Below are 21,294 nucleotides of genomic sequence, written 5' to 3'. Positions count from 1 at the left end.
GGGCAGCCCCGGTAGCACAGTGGTTCAGCGCCGCCTGCAGCCCGGGGTGTAATCCTGGAGACCCGGGATCAAGTCCCACATCGGGCTCCCTGCATGGAGCCTGCTTCTCCCTCTGCCTGTGTCTCTGCCTCTCTCTTCGCTCTCTCTGAATGAATAAATAAATAAATCTTTAAAAAAAATAATTGTTTTACAGGGTTTTTTCAAGTAATTCCAGTTAACAGCATGTTATAGTAATTTCAGGTGTACAATATAGTAATTCAGCACTTCCATACATCACTTGATGCTCATCACAACTGCACTCCTTAATCCCCATCACCTATTTAACCCATCCCTTGTTTTATAGGTTGTTAATATTTATATGTATGATAGCATACTATGGAACAGTTTGCAGTTTGCTTTTTTTGGTTCAACATAGTTTTTTAAAAATAATTCCTCGTACTCTATTATAAATAGTGGTAGTTATTGTATTTTACAAAGACACTAATTTATGCATTCTGTTGTTGGTGGGTTGGCATACATTTAAATTCCCAGTATTTTGCTATTACAAACATCGCTGCAATGATTATCACACATGTCTTCTTGGATGAGACATATGATGGGTAAGAAGGTCTCTGGATTACATAGGGGTACGTTTTTACCAGGGATGATCCTACATTAACACATCATAATTGCCCTAGGGTTCACTCTTGGTGCAGATTCTTTGGGTTTGGACAAATGTATGACATATATCCATCACCATAATATAGAGTATTTTCACTGCCCTAAAAAAAATCTTACGTTCTGCACTCTGCTGCTCATTTCTCCATTCCCGCTTAATCCCCACCCTCATAAGCAATTATCTTTTTTATTGTCCCCTTATGTTTGCCTTTTCCAGAATTTCATGGACTTGGGATCATATGGTATGCAGGCTTTTCAGATAAGGTTCTTTCACTTAGTAATATGCATTTAAGCTTCCAAGTTTTCATGGCTTGATAGCCCTTTTTTTTTAAGCACCGAATTATATTCCATTATCTGGATGTACCACAGTTTGTTTAATCCACTTACCTACTGAAGGGCATCTGGTTGTTTCCACTGATTGAAGTTCAGATCTCGTGGAGTTTAGACCAGCTAGCTAGAAAGGGAGTGAAGCCAGAGGGGAGCTCACAGCTTGTAAGAATATGCAATAGCTGAGAGACTGGAGATCTGGCTAAGGTTAAAGAATTGGATTCGGCAGCGACCGCAGCGCAGACCGGATCCCTCTCCTCTCTCCAGCTCGCTCGTGCACCGCGCTCCGCTTCCTCTGCAACCATGTCTGACAAACCCGATATGGCTGAGATTGAGAAATTCGATAAGTCGGAATTGAAGAAAACAGAAATGCAAGAGAAAAATCCACTGCCTTCGAAAGAAACGATTGAACAGGAGAAGCAAGCAGGCGAATCGTAATGAGGCGTGCGCCGCCAATATGCACTGTACATTCCACAAGCATTGCCTTCTTATTTTACTTCTTTTAGCTGTTTAACTTTGTAAGATGCAAAGCGGTTGGATCAAGTTTAAATGACTGTGCTGCCCCTTTTCACATCAAAGAATGGAGAACTACTGACAACGAAGGCGCCTGCCTTTCCCATCTGCCTGTCTGGCTGGCTGGCAGGGAAGGAAAAGAACTTGCATGTTGGTGAAGGAAGAAGCTGGGTGGGAGGACAGTGAGATCTAGAGTAAAAAACCACGCTGGCCCAAGGTATCTTGCAGGCTGTTAAAATGCAGTTTAATCAGAGTGCCATTTTTTTGTTCAAATGATTTTAATTATTGGAATGCACAAATTTTTTAATATGCAAATAAAGTTTTAAAACGTGAAAAAAAAAAAAAAGAATTGGTAAAACCGGGGATAAGATTTGGGAATATGATACTTCAGAGGTGGAGCAGGTCCAGTAAATGACGAAATGTGAGTATGAACATGGCGGTGGATTGCTGAAGTGGTGTGAGGATGAAGGTCACTGGAGGTAAGGATTCTGGAAAATACAAGTGTTATGTGGCCTTGGGAGTCACCCATGATTGTGATAGCTTGGCAAGGCTGAAAGGAAGGCTGTTAGATGCCAAAGCCTTTAGTAAATGAGGGGACCATTTGGGAAGTCAATAGATGAAGGTATGAAGGGATAAGGGGAAGGCATGAATCTTGAAGTGTTTTCATCTGAGGACATTTAAGTAATAATCTCAAAAGTAGCAAAAAGAATTCTGCCCTTTGCCCCCCTTCTCCTTGTAGTTATTTGGGGGTATAAGAGAAAGAACCTTAGGAAAGACCTTAGAAGAAAAGGCTTCCTTTCAGGCTTTATCTGTGAGAAGGGGTTAAGGTTTTATGCAAGAACTTCAATAAATATTAGGTTCAGAGGCTGCACCAAGTCCTTGCTGGACACTGAGGATGGAGTCATGAGTGGAATGGAAGTCCTCATCCTTACGTAGCTCACAGTATGGTGTCTTGCAACACAAAATGTTTCACAGGCCGCTGCTAGCATCACCTGGGAGCAATGTAGAAATGCATAATGTCAGGCCCCAACTCAGGCAACTGAGTCAGAATCTACAGTTTAACAAGATTTCCAGGTGACTTGAATGCACATTAATGTTTGAGAAGGGGGGGGATCCCTGGGTGGCTCAGCGGTTTGGTGCCTGCCTTTGGCCCAGGGCACGATCCTGGAGTCTCAGGATTGAGTCCCGCATCAGGCTCCTGGCATGGAGCCTGCTTCTGTCTCTGCCCACCACCCCCCCCATGTCTATCATGAATAAATAAATAAAATCTTTAAAAAAAAAAAAAAGTTTGAGAAGGGGCGGCCTGGATGGCTTAGCAGTTTAGCGCTGCCTTCAGTCCCGGGCGTGATCCTCAGGCTCCCTGCTGAAGCCTGCTTCTCCCTCTGCCTGTGTCTCTGCCTCTCTCTCTCCTCTCTGTATATTCTAATGAATAAATAAAATCTTAAAAAAAAAAAAAGTTTGAGAAGCACTGGTCAAGATTTAACCAAGTCACATTTTAATCTAGAGATGTTGGAAAATGAAGTGTGTTAGAGCCTCCTACCAGTACCTCTTACATCTTGGCAGTCACTTTAATTCAAAGAGATCCTACTCCTCTAGTTACAATGATCAGAGAGCACCTGACACTAACTTGGCCAATCAGCATTGCTTTCCCAGGTATTTGAAAGTGGTAGGGAAAGAGTGATCTGGTTTTTCTATTGTTGGATCATTTAATGAGTAAACTCCAGAAAGTTACAATGATCATATTCTGGAAGCGGGGGGTGGGGGTGGGGGGGGATTAGGCAAAATGAGAACAATGAAGCAGATCTGGGGGGGGGGGGGGAAGAAAATGCTGCTTAATTCCAGGTAGCCTCCTTATTCCCCATCGTTGCCCGTTGTACCTTTATAATAGACTCCCATATGGCTTAGGTTAATATGATTTGGCTGTTGCAGCCTGGAACCAGAGTTTCTACTTAGTGTAACGAGTAAGGGTGAATTCCGAAGTCTGAGAGCAAGGAGAAAAGGTGTTCTTGCTTTCTAAGGGTGTCAGTGGAGGCTGTTGAGGGTGAAGACCAGGAGCAGGTGGTGGTCCCTCTGTGTGGAGACGGGATGGAGAGAGGTCTTCTAGAGCTCACTGTCCACCCCTGACCCCTCACGTTGTCTCCTTTGATTCCCACAACAGTTCAACAGGGAGCTGGAATCAGTCTCATTTACAGACAAGGAGAACAAACTTGAGAGAGGTTAAGTCACCAGGAAGCAAAGGCAGCCAGGAACTGGAGGAGACTGCGCCTGACTCCTAAGGCCTCTAGCCTACCTACTTAGGCACCTGTCCCCTATCCAAAAGTGTTCACTGCAGTTTACACAGCACACCTGGGGCACTTTTGAGCCGTACAGCCCTCCTCCCCGTAGATTCTGCATGGGGGCCCGGGGTAGTTGATGTTGCAGAAGCGCCCCGGAGGAGTCCGCTTTGCAGCCCTTCCAGGCCAAGGAGCCCTAACCCCGTCTGTGCATCGGAATCGCTGGGGGTGCTGGTGGTCCTCTGGATCCCGGAGGCCGACGCAGGTCTGCAGAAGCTGGGCTTGGGGACCGCGGGCCTGGAATGTGCAGGTCAGGCTTGCTTTTCGCGCTTCTCCTCGAGGCGCCCAGCTCGGGCGGTAATCCCGGGGCGCTCCTGCAGGGGGCGCCAGGTCGCCGCGAGCGGCGCGGGGCGGGGCGGGGCGCACCGCGAGGGGCGTGACGCAGCGCGGGGTGGGGCGGGGCGGGGCGCGGGGCGTGACGTGGCGCGGGGTGGGGCGGGGCGTGGCGGGGCGGGGCGTGGCGGGGCGTGGCGGGCGCGGGGCGGGGCGTGACCCGGAAGCGCACGGCGGGTTCCGCCCCTCGCTCGGAGCGGCAGGGTCCGACCCGCCCGCCGAGCTGCGCCGCCCTCCGCGCCGACGCCATGCTCCAGTTCCTGGTGAGCGGGGACTCGGGGCTCCGGGGGCGGGCGTGCGTGGGGCCCGCGTCCGCCGTCGCCCGTGGGGGGGGGCGGGGGCTGCGCCCGGGCCGGTGGTGCCGCCGTGTGCAGTCGTCGGGTCGCCCGGGGGCCGTGCCGGCCTTTGCGGGGCCCCTCGTGTGCCGCCCCGCCCTCGCGTCGCAGCCTTGGGGGGGCTCGGCCCCGCCCCCACTCCCCGTGCCGGCCTTAGAGCCCGGCGGCGGGTTTCCTGAGGTGCGCGGGCGGGCCGGGCCGGCGGGTGGCTCGGTCAGGCCTGGGGGCCTGGGGGCCTGGGGGAGCGGCTCCCGGACTTGGGCGTGCACCTGAGTCCTCCAGGGTGCTGGGGGTGGGTGGGGGGCGAGGGGGGCGGGTGTTAACCGTGAGGAAACAAATTCGATCGCATGGCTCTTTATTTCGGTCAAAACCCGGCTTTCTGGCACGGCTGAGTGTGTTTCAGGGATTGCCCGCTGGCGGTTTGCGGAGGGCTCGCCGGACGTCATCCCCAAGTCAGTCTTGTCTTGCACGTTGCTGTGCCTTCGGAACGCGACGCTGCCTTCCCTTCCTACCTCTGATTCCGGCCAGGACGCAGGCGTGCCGCTTCGCTTCCAGGTGGCCACACGGAGCGCTCCGGGGACGAAATGCCTTCCCAAATGTTAGATTCTTTATCAAACAGGATTGTGGGGTCGCCCGGGCGGGGCTCAGCGGTGGAGCACCTGCCTTCAGCCCAGGATGTGATCCTGGAGTCCCACATCGGGCTCCCTGCGTGGAGCCTGCTTCTTCGTCTGCCTGTGTCTCTGCCTCTGTCTCTCTCTCTCTCTCTCTCTCTCCCGTGTCTTTCATGAATAAATAAAATCTTAAAAAAAAAAATCAATTACCACCTTAGAAAAAAAAAAAAAGACAGAGGGGGCACTCTTAACAATCCTCTCTCCTTTTTTTTTTTTTTTTTAAAGATTTTATTTATTCATGAGAGACAGGGAAAAATTAATGTTTTAATTAATTAATTAATCAATGGAACATGAGTGTTCTCTTGTCGCCCCCATCTCCTCACTGCATCTGTTGAAAAGATGTGAATGGTATTCTTTTCCACCTCGATTCCCCCTCTGTCGGATGTTGGGCTAACCCTTTCTCTTCGTTTTAGCCTTTTGATTAATAAAACAATGAGTTGAAGGTGGTCCCTATGTTGCCCTCGAGCTTTTGACCTGGGACCAGCCATCCTGTCCTAGTGCTGAAGAGGTCAGCTGTCTGGGTTCCAACCCCAGCTCCCTTGTTTTTAAGCACTGGGAACTTGAGTAGGCCACTTAAATTCTGTGTGCTTCAGTTTCCACATAGGAAAATGGGAACCTACAGGCCTCGGAGTTGGGAGGATTGAAAATGAGTTATTACGTGAAGGTACTTAGAGAACAGTGACACCTAGTAAGGACTCAGACGTTGCTCAGTGTCTCTCTTACGAGACAGCAGCTGAACTCTGATATGGTTTTTTCTCTAAAATGGGGATTCATTTATCCTCAGAAAGGTAGGTGGTGGGACAAGTTTGGAAAATGACGAAAATGGTTACTAGGTAAACCTGTGCCCTCTCCACCCACATTTTGGAACCCTCCAGGACGCTTCCTACACTTGTCACTTCCTGGAACACTGTTGGAAAACCACTGCACCCGAGTAGGGGACTTCTCTCTGCCTTCCATCCTTCCTTCCTCCGTGGATTCAAATACTCGCCCATCATTCCAGTCTCAAAACCTTGTTCCCGTGGTCCTGTTGCCCTTTCCTTTTGCTGCAGTAACTTCCTTAAAGTTTGGCTACAGTTGTCGTAAGGAAATTTGGGAAGTTTTTGAGGGAAACCTGACAGGGAGGACCGGCGCCGCTGGGAGCTGCGTGTCCACTGCCTGTTGTAGTGTCGCGAGGGCTAAGTATTGCTCTTGTGACCTGAAGTGGCAGCGCTTGGTACTCCTAATCACCTCTGCCTCAGTTCCCCCCTCCCTCAGCTTTTGGATCCTTCTCGTCTCAGTATCTTCTGACATTCTTTAACATTATGATACGCACGGCTTTACTTTCATGGAAGAACCTGCGGAGTGAAGGTGACGGGCTAGGAGTGCTGGCCCCTCAGGAGCTGAGTGGGTCAGTATCTTGGTGCAGCAGCTGGGAGATGGCCCTATCTAATCTCGCCTGCCCGTGCTGGCTGCCTTTTTCCTTCATTGGGTTTCTAGATGTTTCTCAAGGCCTAGTCCTTGACTATGATCTTCTCTTCAAAACTGCCCTCTGGGAGTGTGTTCCTTGTCATGCTGTCACCTTCTCTTTGCTGCTGCCAAGACCACCTTGCATCCGTGTCTCTGAGTTCCAGTTTGCTGTCATCAGCTGTTTGCTGAACATCTCTTGTCACCCCCTCTGTTCCAGATCCAACACATCTGGACCCATTACCTCCCCTATTCCCCACCCTGTAGCACACGCCTCACAATTAACTTCTTTCTGTCTTCTCTAGCCCCGGCTTTCTCAAATTTGAAATACTGACATGATCTCTGATTTATTTCTCCCTTTCGTTCTCCATAGCATTTAGCTGCTATGCCCAACACATAGATTTCCCTCTGTACTCTTGGGCAACTTACTTAACTGCTCTGTGCCTCAGTTTCCCCAACATAAACTGGGCAATAACAATACCTGCTTATGAGACTGTGAAGACCCTGAGTTAATTCTTGAAAGAGTTAGAACGCGACTTTGCACACAGTACTCCGTAAATGTTAGCTATCGTTTTAAGCCATCGGGTCTTCATTACTTTAGGAAAGTTCCATCTTTATGTTCCCACTGCCAGGTTCATAGTCTCTTTTACTCCATCCTTGCCCTTGCTACACCAACCTAGCTGGTGTAGGAATGTGGGTTTTGAGTTGGAAGAGTTGTATGAGGTTCTGCAGTCCAGCTAACATGCTGACACATCAGTTTCCACTACTTGGGGAGGGGGGCATCTGGTTTATTTTTTGTCCCTTCCCTTAAAAATAGGCTCATCTCCATCATGGATGATGTCTATCATTTTTGATCAGTGTCTCCCTGACGAATTCTTGGTGTTAAAGAGCAGTTCTAATCCACATGACAACCCTTTACATTTTTGAGAAGCATTACCTTTGTACCTCTCTCTATCCCCTTGACCCCACCAGTCTTTTCTTTAGACTAAGCATCTCTCATTCTTCCATCCATTGTTTATGGCTTCAAGTTCATGCTGGTTAGCCGTCTCTGAATATTCTAGTTTTTCTATTCTTTTTCCCCCCCTTTTTGAAACATGGCACTCCCGATCCAGTCTGATCAGTAAGGCTGTTGTCTCCAGTTCTCTGTTTCTCTTGAGCCCTTGGTGGTCTGTCCTCTCTTGAACTACCAGAGGCATTATTTCACTCCTGTGCTCAGAAACTGTCAGTGGTCTTTATGACCCTGCACATCACCTAGTAACCATTTGCAACTTGGTTTTTGAAGATTTGCTCATCTGACTCCACTTTCCCTTCCTGCTGCCCTTCAACGTATCTCTGTTTTAGAATGATTAAGCTAGCTTACCGACCTGGACCACCTGTGGACCTTGCTTCCTGCAGACCTTCCCATGTGGTTTTCCTCTTTTTTGCCTTCCCAACTACTCTTAATGGCTCAACTACTGTCTTTCCCTATGAGGTTTCTTTGTGACCCTACACTCCTAAAATCTTCGTACTGTTAGGATCCATCTTTCTGTTAATTTATGTCTTAAGTGTCTTTCATCAATGTTTTATTATTTTCTCAGTAATAGTCTTTCACCTTGTTTTTCATATTTATATTTCCAGGTACTTTTTAGTTGTTGTGAGTGGCATCCTTTTTAAAATTACATTTTCAAATTCATTGCTGATGTATAGAAATGCTGATTTTGGTCTATTGATTTTTTTTTTTTTTTAATCTAACGTCTTGGCTATCTTTTAGCTCCCATAGTTTGTAGATTCACTTGGAAGTGAATCAATGATAGGGCACCTGGCTGGCTCAGTTGGTAGAGCATGCGACTCTTAATCTCGGGGTTGTGAATTTGAGCCCTATGTTGGGTGTAGAGCTTTTTTTTTTTTTTTTTTTTTTTAATAAAAGTGGGGCATCTGCTCAGTCAGAGACGTTGTGTGGCTCTTGATCTTGGGGTCATGAGTTTGAGTCCCACATGGAGTATAGAGATTACTTAAGTAAAAAACTTTTTAAAAAAATTTAAAAAGGTAGTAAATAAATGAATGCAATACTGTGAAAGCGGTCATAATCTCCAGTGAAGGCAAAAGTGACAGTTTTGTGTTCTTTTCCAAGTTCTGTCTCTGTGTCTTGAGTTCGGACTTCCAATGATAGTGAGAGTGGATATCCTAGTTTTTTCTTCTGCTTTAGTGGAAATGCTTCTCAGATTTTAGTATAATGTTTGTGTTTCTGATTTTCTAAACAGATTAAGAAATTCTATTGCTAGTTTAAGAGTTTTCATTGAGATTGGCAATTGGATTTTATTATACTATTTCCCCATCTGGTGAAGAAGTGCTTTTTCTCCTTTAAAAAAAAAATTTTTTTTTAAGATTTTATTTATTCATGAGAGGCAGAGAGAGAGAGGCAGAGGGAGAAGCAGATTCCATGCAGTGAGCCCGACGTGGGACTCGATCCCGGGACTCCAGGATCACGCCCTCGGCCAAAGGCAGGCACTAAACCACTGAGCCACCCAGGGATCCCCTTTTTCTCCTTTAATATGTTCATACAGATTCCATTAGATTTCTAACACGAAGCACTTGACCTGTGTGGCCCACTCACACCATCATTTGGAGATGCACTCTCACTGTTGTATTCACTGCACCTTCACTTATTCTAATAGTCTTGTCTTTCTAGAATAGATCATAAATTCCAGAAGAAGCAACATAACTTCCCTAAGCACATGACATTTAGTCAATACTATGTGATTTATTTCATGTATTTAATTAGATACTACTCTTTTGCCTGATTACTACTCTCCGATACTCCTAAGATAGAATATTTGAATCAGGTTCTTTGAGACCAGACTGGTTCTACCTGATGGACCTCTTTCCGAAGTGTGACAGCTATCTTTCATGAATGTCCCTATTTAATTGACTGGCTCAGTTGAAGAATTAACAGCTCCCCCTCTCCCCACTTCATTGTCTAAGGAAAATGATAGGATACAAAACCTAGCTTATATTTAAAAAATGCACATCTCTTTGGTGGTAGTAGAACAGATTTAGGCTATATTCTCAGCAGATTTTTGTTTTATTGAATAAGATGTGGGTTTTGTTATTACTCGAAACAGATGTTTTTGTTTAAAATTTTTATTTATTCATGAGAGGCAGAGAGGGAGAAGCAGGCTCCCTGCATGGACTCAATCCCAGGACCCCAGGATCACGACCTGAGCCAAAGGCAGATGCTCAACCCCTGAGCCACCCAGGTGCCCCTCAAAGCAGACGTGTAACACAGTTGATGATTTCTCCACAAGTCTTTTTTTTTTTTTTTTTTTTTAATTTATTTGAGAGAGAGAAAGAGCCCGAGCAGGGAAGGGGCAGAAAGAGAGGGAGAAGCAGACTCCCTGCTGAGTGAGGAGCCTGATGGGGGGGGGGGTCGGTCCCAGGACCCCACGATGATGACCTGAGCCCGGAGGCAGACACCTAACCGACTGAGCCACCCAGGTGCCTTCACAACAAGTCTTAAATGTTTAAAGACTAAAAGTGAATTTTTTTCTTACCTCCTTGGAATGGAGCAGTCTTCAGCCAGCTTCTATAGGTCTCTAGATTTAAGTGGAGACAGACAAAATCAGCAGTTTATCTTTTATTAATGTTAGATAATGTATACTTCTGATTTTCTTGTCAGTGTGTAGTTTTCTCACCTAAGACCACAAAACATTTTTAGGTATCCTTCTGAATGCTAGTCATAGCAATATTGGCTAAGTAAAATGAGATTATTTTTATTATTTATTTTTAAGGAGATTATTTTTAGATTTCTAAAATCCCTTGTCAGTAAATATGAGATGGTTCAGATTCTGTGTCAGAACTTGGGTTTGAGTGTGTACTCTTTGAAAATGTAATTTGATGAGTCCTATTTCAGACTAGTTAAGTAGCATTTAGTCGGGGTTATTGCCAGGAGCCATCCCCAGGTAAAAATTGTAGCTTTATTGACAGACATAACTTTTTGAACGAGGAAGGGGTTAAACAGCAAATGAGAAGAGTCAGATTGTTTTGGAGTTGACTTTCTTAAGACTTGGTGCTTGTGTATGTTGATACAGTGTTGTAATTAACCTGCTCATGTATCCTTACATAGAGTTGATTTTCTGTGGTGTTTATACATAAAGCCAGCTATTTATCTCAGTGGTCATCATTTTGTTTTTCACTCTAACATTTCCATTCTTTTTAAACATCTGTCCAATCTGGAAATCATGAAGTTGTCTTTGATTTCTAGTTTTAGCCCATATAGCTACTAATATTTTCCCAAATCTGACTGATTTTTAAAAATATTTTAAGATAATTTATATCATACAATTCAACCATTTGCAATGTAGAATTCCATGGTTTTTTTGTATGTTCACAGAGTTATGCAACCATCACCACTATAATTTTATATCCAATATTTCATTGTCCCCAAAAGAAAATCCATATCCACTAGCATTCATTTCTCATTCCTCTCTTCCCAAATTCTGGACAACCACTAATTTATTTTGTGTCTTTATGGATTGATCTGGACATTTCCTTTAAGTGGAATCCTATAATATTGGTCTTTTCTGACTGCTTTTCACTCAGAACAATATTCTCAAGGTTCATTCATGCTATAGCATGAATCAGTACTTTTATGGCTGAATAATATTACATTGTATGGATATTCCACATTTTGTTAATCCATTCACCAGTTTATAGGCATTTGGGTTGTTTGCACTTTTTGGCTATTATGAATAATCTTGCTGTGAACATATGTGAACAAGTTTTTGTGTGGATGTATGTTTCAGTTCTCTTCAGTGTATGCCCTAAAGTAAAATTGCTGCATCATATGCTGCATCACATTTCTGTGCTCAACTTTTTGAGGGATTGCCAGACCATTTTTCAGAGTGGCAGTATCATTTTACATCCCATCAGCAATGGGTTTTACTTTCTCCACATCCTTTTCAACACTTGTCTATCTTTTTAAAGTCCTTCCTAGTAGGTGTGATATGGCACCTTATTGTGGTTTTTTTTTTTGCATTTCCTTTCACTAGTGATATTGAGCATCTTTTCATGTGCTCATAGGCCATGTATAACTTATTTGGAGAAATGTCTATCAAATCCTTTGCTCATTTTTATTTATTTAATTTTTAAAAAAGATTTATTATTTATTTGACAGTGTAAGAGCACAGCGGGGGCGGGTGGTGTTGGGCAGGAGTGGAAGAAGGAGAAGCAGGTTCCCCACCAAGCAGGGAACTCAGTGCAGGGTGGTATTCTTAATGGTATTCTTTGAAACACAAACATTTTTAATTTTGATGAACACCAGTTTTTCTTTTATGGGGGGAGATCATTTGTGCTTTTGATGTCATATTTAAGAAAACTGTTGCCTAATGCAAAGTTGTGAAGATTCATTCCTTTGTGTTCTTTTTTAAAAAAAAAAAATTATTTATTCATGAGAGAGACAGAGAGGCAGAGACATGAGCAGGCTCCCTGTGGGGAGCCCAGTGCAGGACTTATCCATGGACCCCAGGATCTAGCCTGAGCCAAAGGCAGCCACTCAGCTACTGAGCCACCCAGGCATCCCTACTCCTTTGTGTTCTTACAAGAATTTTCCTTTTTTTTTTTTTTTAAACACTTTCATTTTATTTATTTATTTATTTATTTATTTATTTATTTATTTATTTATTTATAAATAATAGTCACACACAGAGAGAGAGAGGCAGAGACACAGGCAGAGACAGAAGCAGGCTCCATGCACCGGGAGCCCGACGTGGGATTCGATCCCGGATTTCCAGGATCGCGCCCTGGGCCAAAGGCAGGCGCCAAACCGCTGCGCCCTTACAAGAGTCATTCAAGTTTTCTAGTTCTAGCTTTTGCATTTAGGTCTTGATCCATTTTGAATTACTTGTTTATGATGTGAGATAAGGGTCCATATTCACTCTTTGGCATGAGGATATCCAGTTGTCCTAGCATCGTTTCTTGAAAAGACTATTCTTTTTCCGTTGACTGTATTAGCACCCTTGTTAAAAATCACTTGACCAGGGGCACCTGGGTGGCTCAGTTGGTTAATTGACAGACTCTTGGTTTAGGCTCAGGTCATGAATCTCCAGTTCATGAGATCGAGCCCCATATCGGGCTCTGAGCTTGGTGGTGGGGAGTCTGCTTCGGATTCTCCCTCGCTTAGTCCACCTTCATTTCATTTCATCTGTATTTCATTGATCATCATTGATTTTTATTTTATTTTTAAAGTTTTTAATTCTAATGTAGTTAACATAGTGTTACATTAGTTTCAGGTGTACAGTATAATGATTCAGCACTTCTGTATATTACTCAGTGCCCACCAGAGATCAGTATACTCTTCCTCTCCTTCACCAATTTTCCCCATTCCCCTACCCACCTCCTCTCTGATAACCATCAGTTCTCTATAGATTAGAGCCTATTTAGGAATCATCATTGACTTTTAAGAAGAGAAATGAGGGATCCCTGGGTGGCGCAGCGGTTTGGCGCCTGCCTTTGGCTCAGGGCGTGGTCCTGGAGACCGGGGATCGAATCCCACATCGGGCTCCCGGTGCATGGAGCCTGCTTCTCCCTCTGCCTGTGTCTCTGCCTCTCTCTCTCTCTGTGACTATCATAAATAAATAAAAAAAAAAAAAAAAAGGAAGAAAAGTGAGTCAGTCATGTTTGCTTGATTCTGGGTGTTGCCTGATGGGTACTTACTCATTATTCAGCCTTTTTTTGAGTAGAGCTGCTAGGTGAATACTTCCAGAGCAGTGCTTTCATCCTGTTGGTGGTGGTAAAGAGTAGCCATTGGCTCCCTACCAAGATTGCATGTGAACTAAACTCCTTTGCCTGCTTCCTGAGGTCCCTCAGCCAGCCCTGCCCAGGGCGCCAGACTTCATTCTCTCCATTTCAAAATTCACATCCTCTTCTGATCAGTCCAGTTTTAGTCAACTCATCCCCTCTGCTTTCATACCTTATGCCTTGATTCTTCTCCACGTTCAGTTCCCTTCTCAGTTTAAATTTAAACTCTTCCTTGGCATAGAGGCTTTAATAACATACTGAGGTACACTGCTCTCTTTCAGATATGGTTTCTTAGAAGAAATCACTTCTGTTTTGTCCATTTGGAAACATAATGCATGACCCTTTTCTGATTTTTCCCACATCTGTTACATTCAGGGTCCTGTACTGGCTGCTGCCTTCATTTGTTAAATAACTATTTTATTTATATGTAGCTTTCTTCCTATACATTGTATAAACTTAAGATGTGTAGACGCTGTTCTATAATCCTTTCACAGGGCTGAATATGAATTTATTTTTAGTATATAAGGAAGGGTCTTCAGTCTTTTAATCAAAGCCTTTGGGGCCCAGAGGTATTTGAGGGTTTTTTTTGTTTGTTTTTTTGTTAGTTTTTTTTTTTTTTTAAGATTTTAGAAAGATCTCAGCTGCATATACCTGTTATTTAACCCAGTAGCACTCTGGGATAGCACTCTGTAATGACATACATTAAAATATTTGTTGCATGTACTCTCCAATAGGGTAGGATCCTATTTTTAAAGATTGCTTTTTCTGGGGATCCCTGGATGGCTCAGCAGTTTAGTGCCTGCCTTTGGCCCAGGGCGTGGTCCTGGAGACCTGGGATCGAGTCCCATATCAGGCTCCCTGTGTGGGGCCTGCTTTTCCCTCTGCCTGTGTCTCTGCTTCTCTCTCTCTGTGTGTGTCTCTCATGAATAACTAAATCAAATCTTAAATCTTTTTTTTTTAAGATTATTTATTTATGTATTCATGAGAGACAGAGAGAGAGAGAGAGAGAGAGAAAGAGAGGCAGAGACACAGGCAGAGGGAGAAGCAGGCTCCATGCAGGGAGCCTGATGCGGGACTCAATCCTGAGTCTCCAGGATCATGCCCTGGGCTGAAGGCAGGCGCTAAACCACTGAGCCACCCGGGCTGCCCAATAAATCAAATCTTTTAAAAAAATAAAGATTGTTTTTAAAAAATAAAGATTGCTTTTTCTATAACAAAAAGTGAGTATTCATGCTGAAATGTGATAGAATATAAATAGCATATCAGTTCAAGTCAGGTGTGATTGTGCTGCCAATTAAATTATAGCGAAACAGTTTGAATAGAGTTTTGGGTTTCAGAATTGTAGATAATGGATGGAGGAGCTTCACTGATTCTAAGTGTATGGTGTGACTGTAGAGCTGGAAAATGCTATCTCTTCTGTGCGCTGCCCTGGGCCAGTTCAGACTTTCCTCCCATGGCTTGTAGCTGCAGCCTCCTCCTCCCACCCATTTGTCCTCTAACCACTTTGCTCATATCACTCCTCAGTCCCCACATTCCTGGTGTTTTACTGTTGATTGTCCCCCCTTTGCTTGTGAGAAGCAGCTGCATATTCCTAAAGTCTCAAAATGACTGCAGAAAGAATGTGATAGTAATTTATTTAGTGTTGAGCTTGCGAAGCAGTCATTTTTCTTTTTTCTGCACTACCTCCTCTGCAGGGAATCCTATGGGGGAATCAGTGATGTCGACGGGGCACTGTGAAGGTGGCATACAGCCATCTGGATGGACTCCTCGTCAGGTCTTGGCCTGAAAAAAAAAATGAAACAGTCTTGGCCTGCAGAGAGGTGCAGAGTCATTCAAGACCTATAATCTGGCTCCAGTCTAACTTGTCAGACTAATGAGTCACCATTCCTCAGATTTAGATTTTATAGGTTTTTTTCTGTGTAAACTTGCCTAGTGAGCATCCCATGAATAACCCATAAATGCTTTTCTGGCCTCATGCATTCTCTTCAATATTTCACTTAATATGTGACATTTCTCTTATGTTGTATATTTAATTTTACAAAATCCCAGTGGTAGACCTGGAAGTGTTCTGAAACTAGAATTGGATATGACTTGTCTAGAGGCCTGTAGTTTTGTGGTTTTTGTGGTTTTTTTTTTTTTTTAAAGATTTTATTTGTTTATTCATGAGAGAGAGAGGCAGAGACACAGGCAGAGGGAGAAGCGGCTCCATGCAGGGAGCCTGATGTGGGACTCGATCCCAGAACTCCAGGATCACATCCTGGGCTGAAGGCAGGTGCTAAACTGCTGAGCCACCCAGGGATCCCCTGTGGGGAGTTTTTAAAAAAGATTTTATTTATTCATGAGAGACACACACAGAGAGAGAGAGGCAGAGACACAGGCAGAGGGAGAAGCAGGCCGTGCAGGGAGCCCGATGTGGGACTCGAGCTGGGACTCCAGGATAATGACCTGAGTGGAAGGCAGATGCTCAACCCCTGAGCCACCCAGGTGCCTTTGTTTGTTTGTTTGTTTGTTTGTTTTTTAAAATAACTGTTTTGTATTTTAAAATAACGACTGTTTTTTTCATGTGCTGGTGAAATTGCCAAAGTGAAGCCACATGAGATACTCCATATTTATGTTGAGACACACGTGGTAAGAACAAGGAATCTTAGATTGTTGGAGCAGGAAGGAACATTGTATGTTTTATAGATCAGGAAACTCAAATCAGCTACCGCTACATAGCTAGATGGTGAGCGGTAGAATCCGAAATCTCTTTTTCTTGAAAATTTTCACCCTTATGTTTTCTGTGCTTAGTGTTAGAGCTCAAATTCTCAGGGTTTTTTTCCCCCCTCTTCTTACAAGTAAATTTAATACTCTTTCTGGATTTGGAAAACCTCTGTCTACCTAGTTTCAACTGACTGGAGTGAAAAAAAATCCTTTTGCTTCTTGGTGCCACATTGGTAAAACTGTTATTTCACAAAATGTGCCTGATTAATCAAATGATTAGAAAATGGACTCTGAGTAGAGACTCTTTTATGCTCTTTAACAACCAATTTATTTTTTTTAATTGTTTCATTTATTTATTCATTCATGAGAGACACAGAGAGAGGTAGGGACACAGGCAGAGGGAGAAGCAGGCTCCATGCAGGGAGCCTGACTTTTGGGACTCCGATCCCTGGTCTCCAGGATCCGACCCCAGGCTGAAGGCGGCGCCAAACCGCTGAGCCACCCGCTGCCCCTAACAACCAATTTAAATTGTGCTTTTGGTGTTTTTTTTTTTTTTTTTTTTAATTTTTTTTTAAAATTTATTTATGATAGTTACAGAGAGAGAGAGAGAGGCAGAGACACAGGCAGAGGGAGAAGCAGGCTCCATGCACCGGGAGCCCGATGTGGGATTCGATCCCGGGTCTCCAGGATCGCGCCCTGGGCCAAAGGCAGGCGCCAAACCGCTGCGCCACCCAGGGATCCCCGGTGTTTAAGGCTCAGGAAGGCTGCGTTTTGTTTCTCCATGTATCTCTGACCTGAAGAGACAGACCACATCACGTAGAATTGATGGTGTTAAGTGCCACCCTTTTTTGGTAACATCTGCTGTGTATTCAATAAGAACAGTGCTGATTAGAGAAAAAAACTTACACGCAGTATACTCTATACACCTACTATAACTCTTCTGATTTTTTAAAAAAAGGAACAGATGCAAGTTTGAATTTATGAAATTAGAAATTAGGCATCCCATTGGAGATTCTTAATTATTGGAGGAAAAAACTCCAGGGAATCACAGGTCATCATTAGAACTCAAAGTTTAATGAGCTTTGGTTCTTTTATTTTGAGTGGAGAGCTTTAAATTTCCATGAAACCGTTTTTGTTCAGGAAAATAGTCACCCAATGGGATAAGCATTTATAGTTCTCTAAAAATCATCCCTGAGTGGCTCAGTGTGTTAAGGGTCCGCCTTCGGCTCAGGTCGTGACCCCGGGGTCCTGGGATCCAGCCCCACATCAGGCTCCCTGCTCAGCGGGGAGCCTGCTTCTCCCTCTGCCTCTGCTTGTCGCTCCTCTTGCCTGTGTGCCTGCTTGCTCTCTCAGATAAATAAAAATCTTTCAAGAAAAATTTATGCCTGTCTGTCCTCACTGAGTAAGTGCTGGTTGGGGAATCTGTGAGACCCACGGGTCTCAAGTGTTCTGCTCCTTAGGTTCCACCCCTGCCTGAGCGCTGAACCGTATGCCATCTCAGATGTGTCAGAGGTTCCTATGCTTTTCCGTCGTGACACATCTTCGTTTTTGAGTGTGAATCTAATTGAGGTTGTTCTGTGTTCCTTTGTTGTGAATGACCCTGAAAAAGTCACCTCATTACTGTGGGCCTCAGGTCTGAAGAGATTAAACTGTGAAAAATCTCTTCATTTTCCAAGATAATACAGTATAGAGAAGTACATTTTTTAGTCGGATGTCTTTTACTTGATGTAGCAAGAAGTAAACAATACTTAAAAACTAAAAAAGAAAGAAAGACCAAAACCAAGTTGCTTTTAACAACAAAATCATCACTCTGGCTTGGGTTTCTAGAACTGACAGTTAAGTATTTATGGAGGTTGTGGGGACAAGGAGAATCTAGGGTAGATTTGTTGAGTGCTGCCGTTCATGTATTCTCACTTTTGTATGCCCTTCAACCTTTTGGGAGAGTATTTCTGTTTATTTTACAGAAGAAAACTGAATCTCATGCTGCCTAGCCCTAGACTGGACCCTGGGGTCTTGAACTGTCCTGAACACCTTAGACTGTTGTCTGTATAGTTTGGTATCGGATGGCACAGAACTTGGTATCTAGTATAACTCTTCTGTTCTACTCTTTCAGCTTGGATTTACTTTTGGCAACGTGGTTGGAATGTATCTGGCTCAGAACTATGACGTAAGTGACCATATCCATGTCCTCCCTGATTCCGTGTCACTAATTTGTAGTGACTTGTCTTTGTTAAAGTCAGTTATGTGTCCAGCATAAATGACGTCCATAGATCTGAGGAAAATGTCCTGAATGTTGTAGAAAGATTTTCCATTGTTCAAAAATACACCTCATAGAAGCATCTGTCCTCCCTGTCACCACAAGAGGGCAAAATCCCATCAGTTTAGATGGTCTTGTGATCCTGAGCTGGTGCTTGTTAGCCTAAAGGAATTACTAAGTTAGTCTTCTTACAGTTCTATGGAAAATTATGTGTAAGTGGGAATGTAAAGACTAATTAGATAATCTGATTTTCAGCCCCCGCTACCCAGTAGTAATGACTGAGAATTTTAGTGATGGATCTTTATCACGCAGCTCAGTTAAGGACAGAGTTTTGCGAGTGTTGAGTTATAGTAGCCTCATTTTATAGATGGGGAGTTGAAAACCCCATGACAAAACCACCCATGAATGGGGATTCCTGAAGGTTGTTGTAAAGAGAGGGAAAGGAAGGAAGGGAGGAAAGAGGGAAAGAAGGGAAACAAGATACTAACTTTTGATTTGTTTGTGGTGAAGGTTTTAGTGTGACAAAAGAAATTCTTTACCAACCTTCACTTGAGTTATGTGGTTTTCTAGGCAGGAGCTTTATTAATTTATATCACCTTTATGATTTATAAGTACAGCTTCTACTTAGCACTAGATTGAGGTGCTGAGTGAGTAGGTAAAAGTAGAAGTCAGAATCGGGCTTCCTTGGCTTCCAGGAAGGGAGCGTATGTCAATTTACAACTGCTGAGATCCTTCTTCTGTGGTTAGGAGCCTAAGAAATTCTATTTAGTAGGTCCCTTTCAGAGGAAAATAAAGACTTGTACCACAACCCTTTATAAGTGAAAGACTATTGATGAGGTAGATGTAAAATTACAATAATTTTTTTTCTCTTTAAAGATACCAAACGTGGCTAAAAAACTAGAAGAAATTAAAAAGGACTTGGATGCCAAGAAGAAACCCCCTAGTTCATGAGGCGAATTCCAGCACTGCCTTTTGGATACATTGATTCTGCTGTTCTTGAGGGCTTCCTTATCATCTGAACCAGAAGCTTTTGTTTTAAATTCCAGCCTCAACCATTTTCCTCTCTGCTAGATCCTGCCTTGCCTGAGAGCACAGATGGGGCCAGAAGTTAAGAACCACCCTTTCCATCTTCCTCACCTCATCCCTTCTTCCTCCCAGCCACTTGAGAAGGCCTGACTGGAATTATGGTGCTAGATTAGTAAACGTGACCTTTAATTAGTAGTCTCTTCTTTATTCTTTGGAATTTCTACTCTTTTCTAAAGAAAAATTGATGAGTTTTGTATAGCCGATCAGACATAAATAATGCTAATTTCACAGTTTAGCAATTATAATGGCTGTTTAAACATTTGGTACTAAATTATGTTGTTTTTTTTGGGGGGGGAGGGAGTTAACTTTTTAAAATTGTATTTGAATTCAGTTTGCCAACATACAGTATAACACCCAGAAATTAGATTGTTTTAAAGTCCTTAAAATTTTTTTTTATTTAAATTTATTTTTGATTGGTGTTCAATTTGCCAAAATATAGAACAACACCCAGTGCTCATCCCGTCAAGTGTCCACCTCAATGCCCGTCACCCAGTCACCCCAACCCCCGCCCACCTCCCCTTCCACCACCCCTAGTTCGTGTCCCAGAGTTAGGAGTCTTTCATGTTCTGTCTCCCTTTCTGATACTTCCCACTCATTTTTTCTCCTTTTCCCTTTATTCCCTTTCACTATTTTTTATATTCCCCAAATGAATGAGACCACATAATGTTTGTCCTTCTCCAATTGTAAAGTCCTTAAAATTAAAGCCCAGAAACCAGTTACTCTGGAATTATCCCATTTATTTTATGCTGTTATCAGGCAGCTCCATAGTTGCTAATTTAATCAGTAAATTGATTTACTATTCATTAACTGGGGAACTATATTCTGAGGGACCTGTCAGGAACTAGGGAGTTTAAAAATATGTAAAATAATGGCCTTTATCCTCTGAAGAATTCAGTCTAGTATGCATATCTTTCCCTGAATCATGTCTTTGATTTGGCTCTTCTCCCTCCAAAGAATCATACTCACCTTAAGGGATTACAGGTGCATTTGACATTACATGATGGATAAACGATACGTTGTAAAGGAAATTTTATGCCTCTTCACATTAAAAAATGTATTTACATTGTAACTTTATAGCAATTCTCATAAGAAACTTTGAGGGGTTTTGTTTTGTTTCCTGTATTCAGAAATCACCATGTATGTTGACCCTATGTATGTTGACCCATACATAGGGATATCTCTACATCCCTCATTTAGGAAGAAGCTACTGAAGATGAGACCTCCACTCAAATGCCAAAGATTTGTCATTGTCGATAAATCAGGATGGAACATAGAGGCCACTTTTAGGCAACAGGCTTGAGCAATAGAGACCTGAGCAAGGCAAAAGGGCCCACAGTGACCACTGAGCTGATGCAGTGTCATTAAGCCATAGGCCCTAACTGACCAATGGGCCACTTAAAACCAGTTACTGTTCCTAAGATTGCCAAAAAAGGGAGAATTCCATCCGGCCCCATAGTCTCTTATTTCGTCCTGTAAATATAGCCCCTCACCATTGCCTCTTGGCAGACAGTCCTTCCTTTGTTGTGGTGCCCACTGCTTCCTTTCAGTGTATTCAGTAAACTTCTACTAAAGCTTTAAAAAAAAAAAAAAAAAAAAAAAAGGCAAGAATCACCATTGTAATTTGTCAAGTGTATAATTAGTCCATTTTTTTAAGTTAAAAAAATGTTTGTATACATCACTTTTTCCATGGGTCAGGATATAAAAGTGATCAGAATAAAGGGCCCCTCATACTCTGTCCCTGAGCAGCTAGTTCTTCTTCCTGGACGCATGCACTGTCAACAACAGTCCCCTGTATACATTGAGAAGGATTCTGTGCCTGACCAAATACATGTGTGTAAAGGGGGTGTTCACACAGATCATAA

General features: G+C 43.4%; 2 protein-coding genes across 2 annotated transcripts; both read left to right on the top strand.

Moving 5' to 3' along the window:
* The first annotated feature begins 1,208 nt into the window (after positions 1 to 1,208).
* LOC102156243 (thymosin beta-4-like) lies at positions 1,209 to 1,689 on the top strand. The gene has a single exon (XM_038559455.1). It carries the CDS (start codon positions 1,288 to 1,290, stop codon positions 1,420 to 1,422), a length of 135 nt encoding a protein of 44 aa, XP_038415383.1. The 5' UTR covers positions 1,209 to 1,287; the 3' UTR covers positions 1,423 to 1,689.
* Positions 1,690 to 4,411: 2,722 nt separating this feature from the next.
* On the top strand, positions 4,412 to 19,691 carry STMP1 (short transmembrane mitochondrial protein 1). The gene is made up of 4 exons (XM_038560569.1): positions 4,412 to 4,711; positions 4,781 to 5,053; positions 18,203 to 18,256; positions 19,223 to 19,691. Exons 1-4 carry the CDS (start codon positions 4,412 to 4,414, stop codon positions 19,295 to 19,297), a joined length of 702 nt encoding a protein of 233 aa, XP_038416497.1. The 3' UTR covers positions 19,298 to 19,691.
* The last annotated feature ends 1,603 nt before the right edge of the window (positions 19,692 to 21,294 follow it).

Source organism: Canis lupus, chromosome 16, assembly GCF_011100685.1.
Source record: "Canis lupus familiaris isolate Mischka breed German Shepherd chromosome 16, alternate assembly UU_Cfam_GSD_1.0, whole genome shotgun sequence".
NCBI lineage: Eukaryota > Metazoa > Chordata > Mammalia > Carnivora > Canidae > Canis > Canis lupus.
The sequence above is the reverse complement of the archived record's forward strand: the minus strand, read 5'-3'. Positions and strand labels throughout refer to the sequence as shown.

Bases quoted from the DNA above. Each gene is read 5' to 3' on its own strand.
- LOC102156243 (XM_038559455.1), top strand. From the start codon at position 1,288: ATGTCTGACAAACCCGATATGGCTGAGATTGAGAAATTCGATAAGTCG.
- STMP1 (XM_038560569.1), top strand. From the start codon at position 4,412: ATGCTCCAGTTCCTGGTGAGCGGGGACTCGGGGCTCCGGGGGCGGGCG. The intron at 5,054-18,202 runs GTGGCCACACGG...CTACTCTTTCAG, and splicing joins GCGTGCCGCTTCGCTTCCAG to CTTGGATTTACTTTTGGCAA. The intron at 18,257-19,222 runs GTAAGTGACCAT...TTCTCTTTAAAG, and splicing joins ATCTGGCTCAGAACTATGAC to ATACCAAACGTGGCTAAAAA.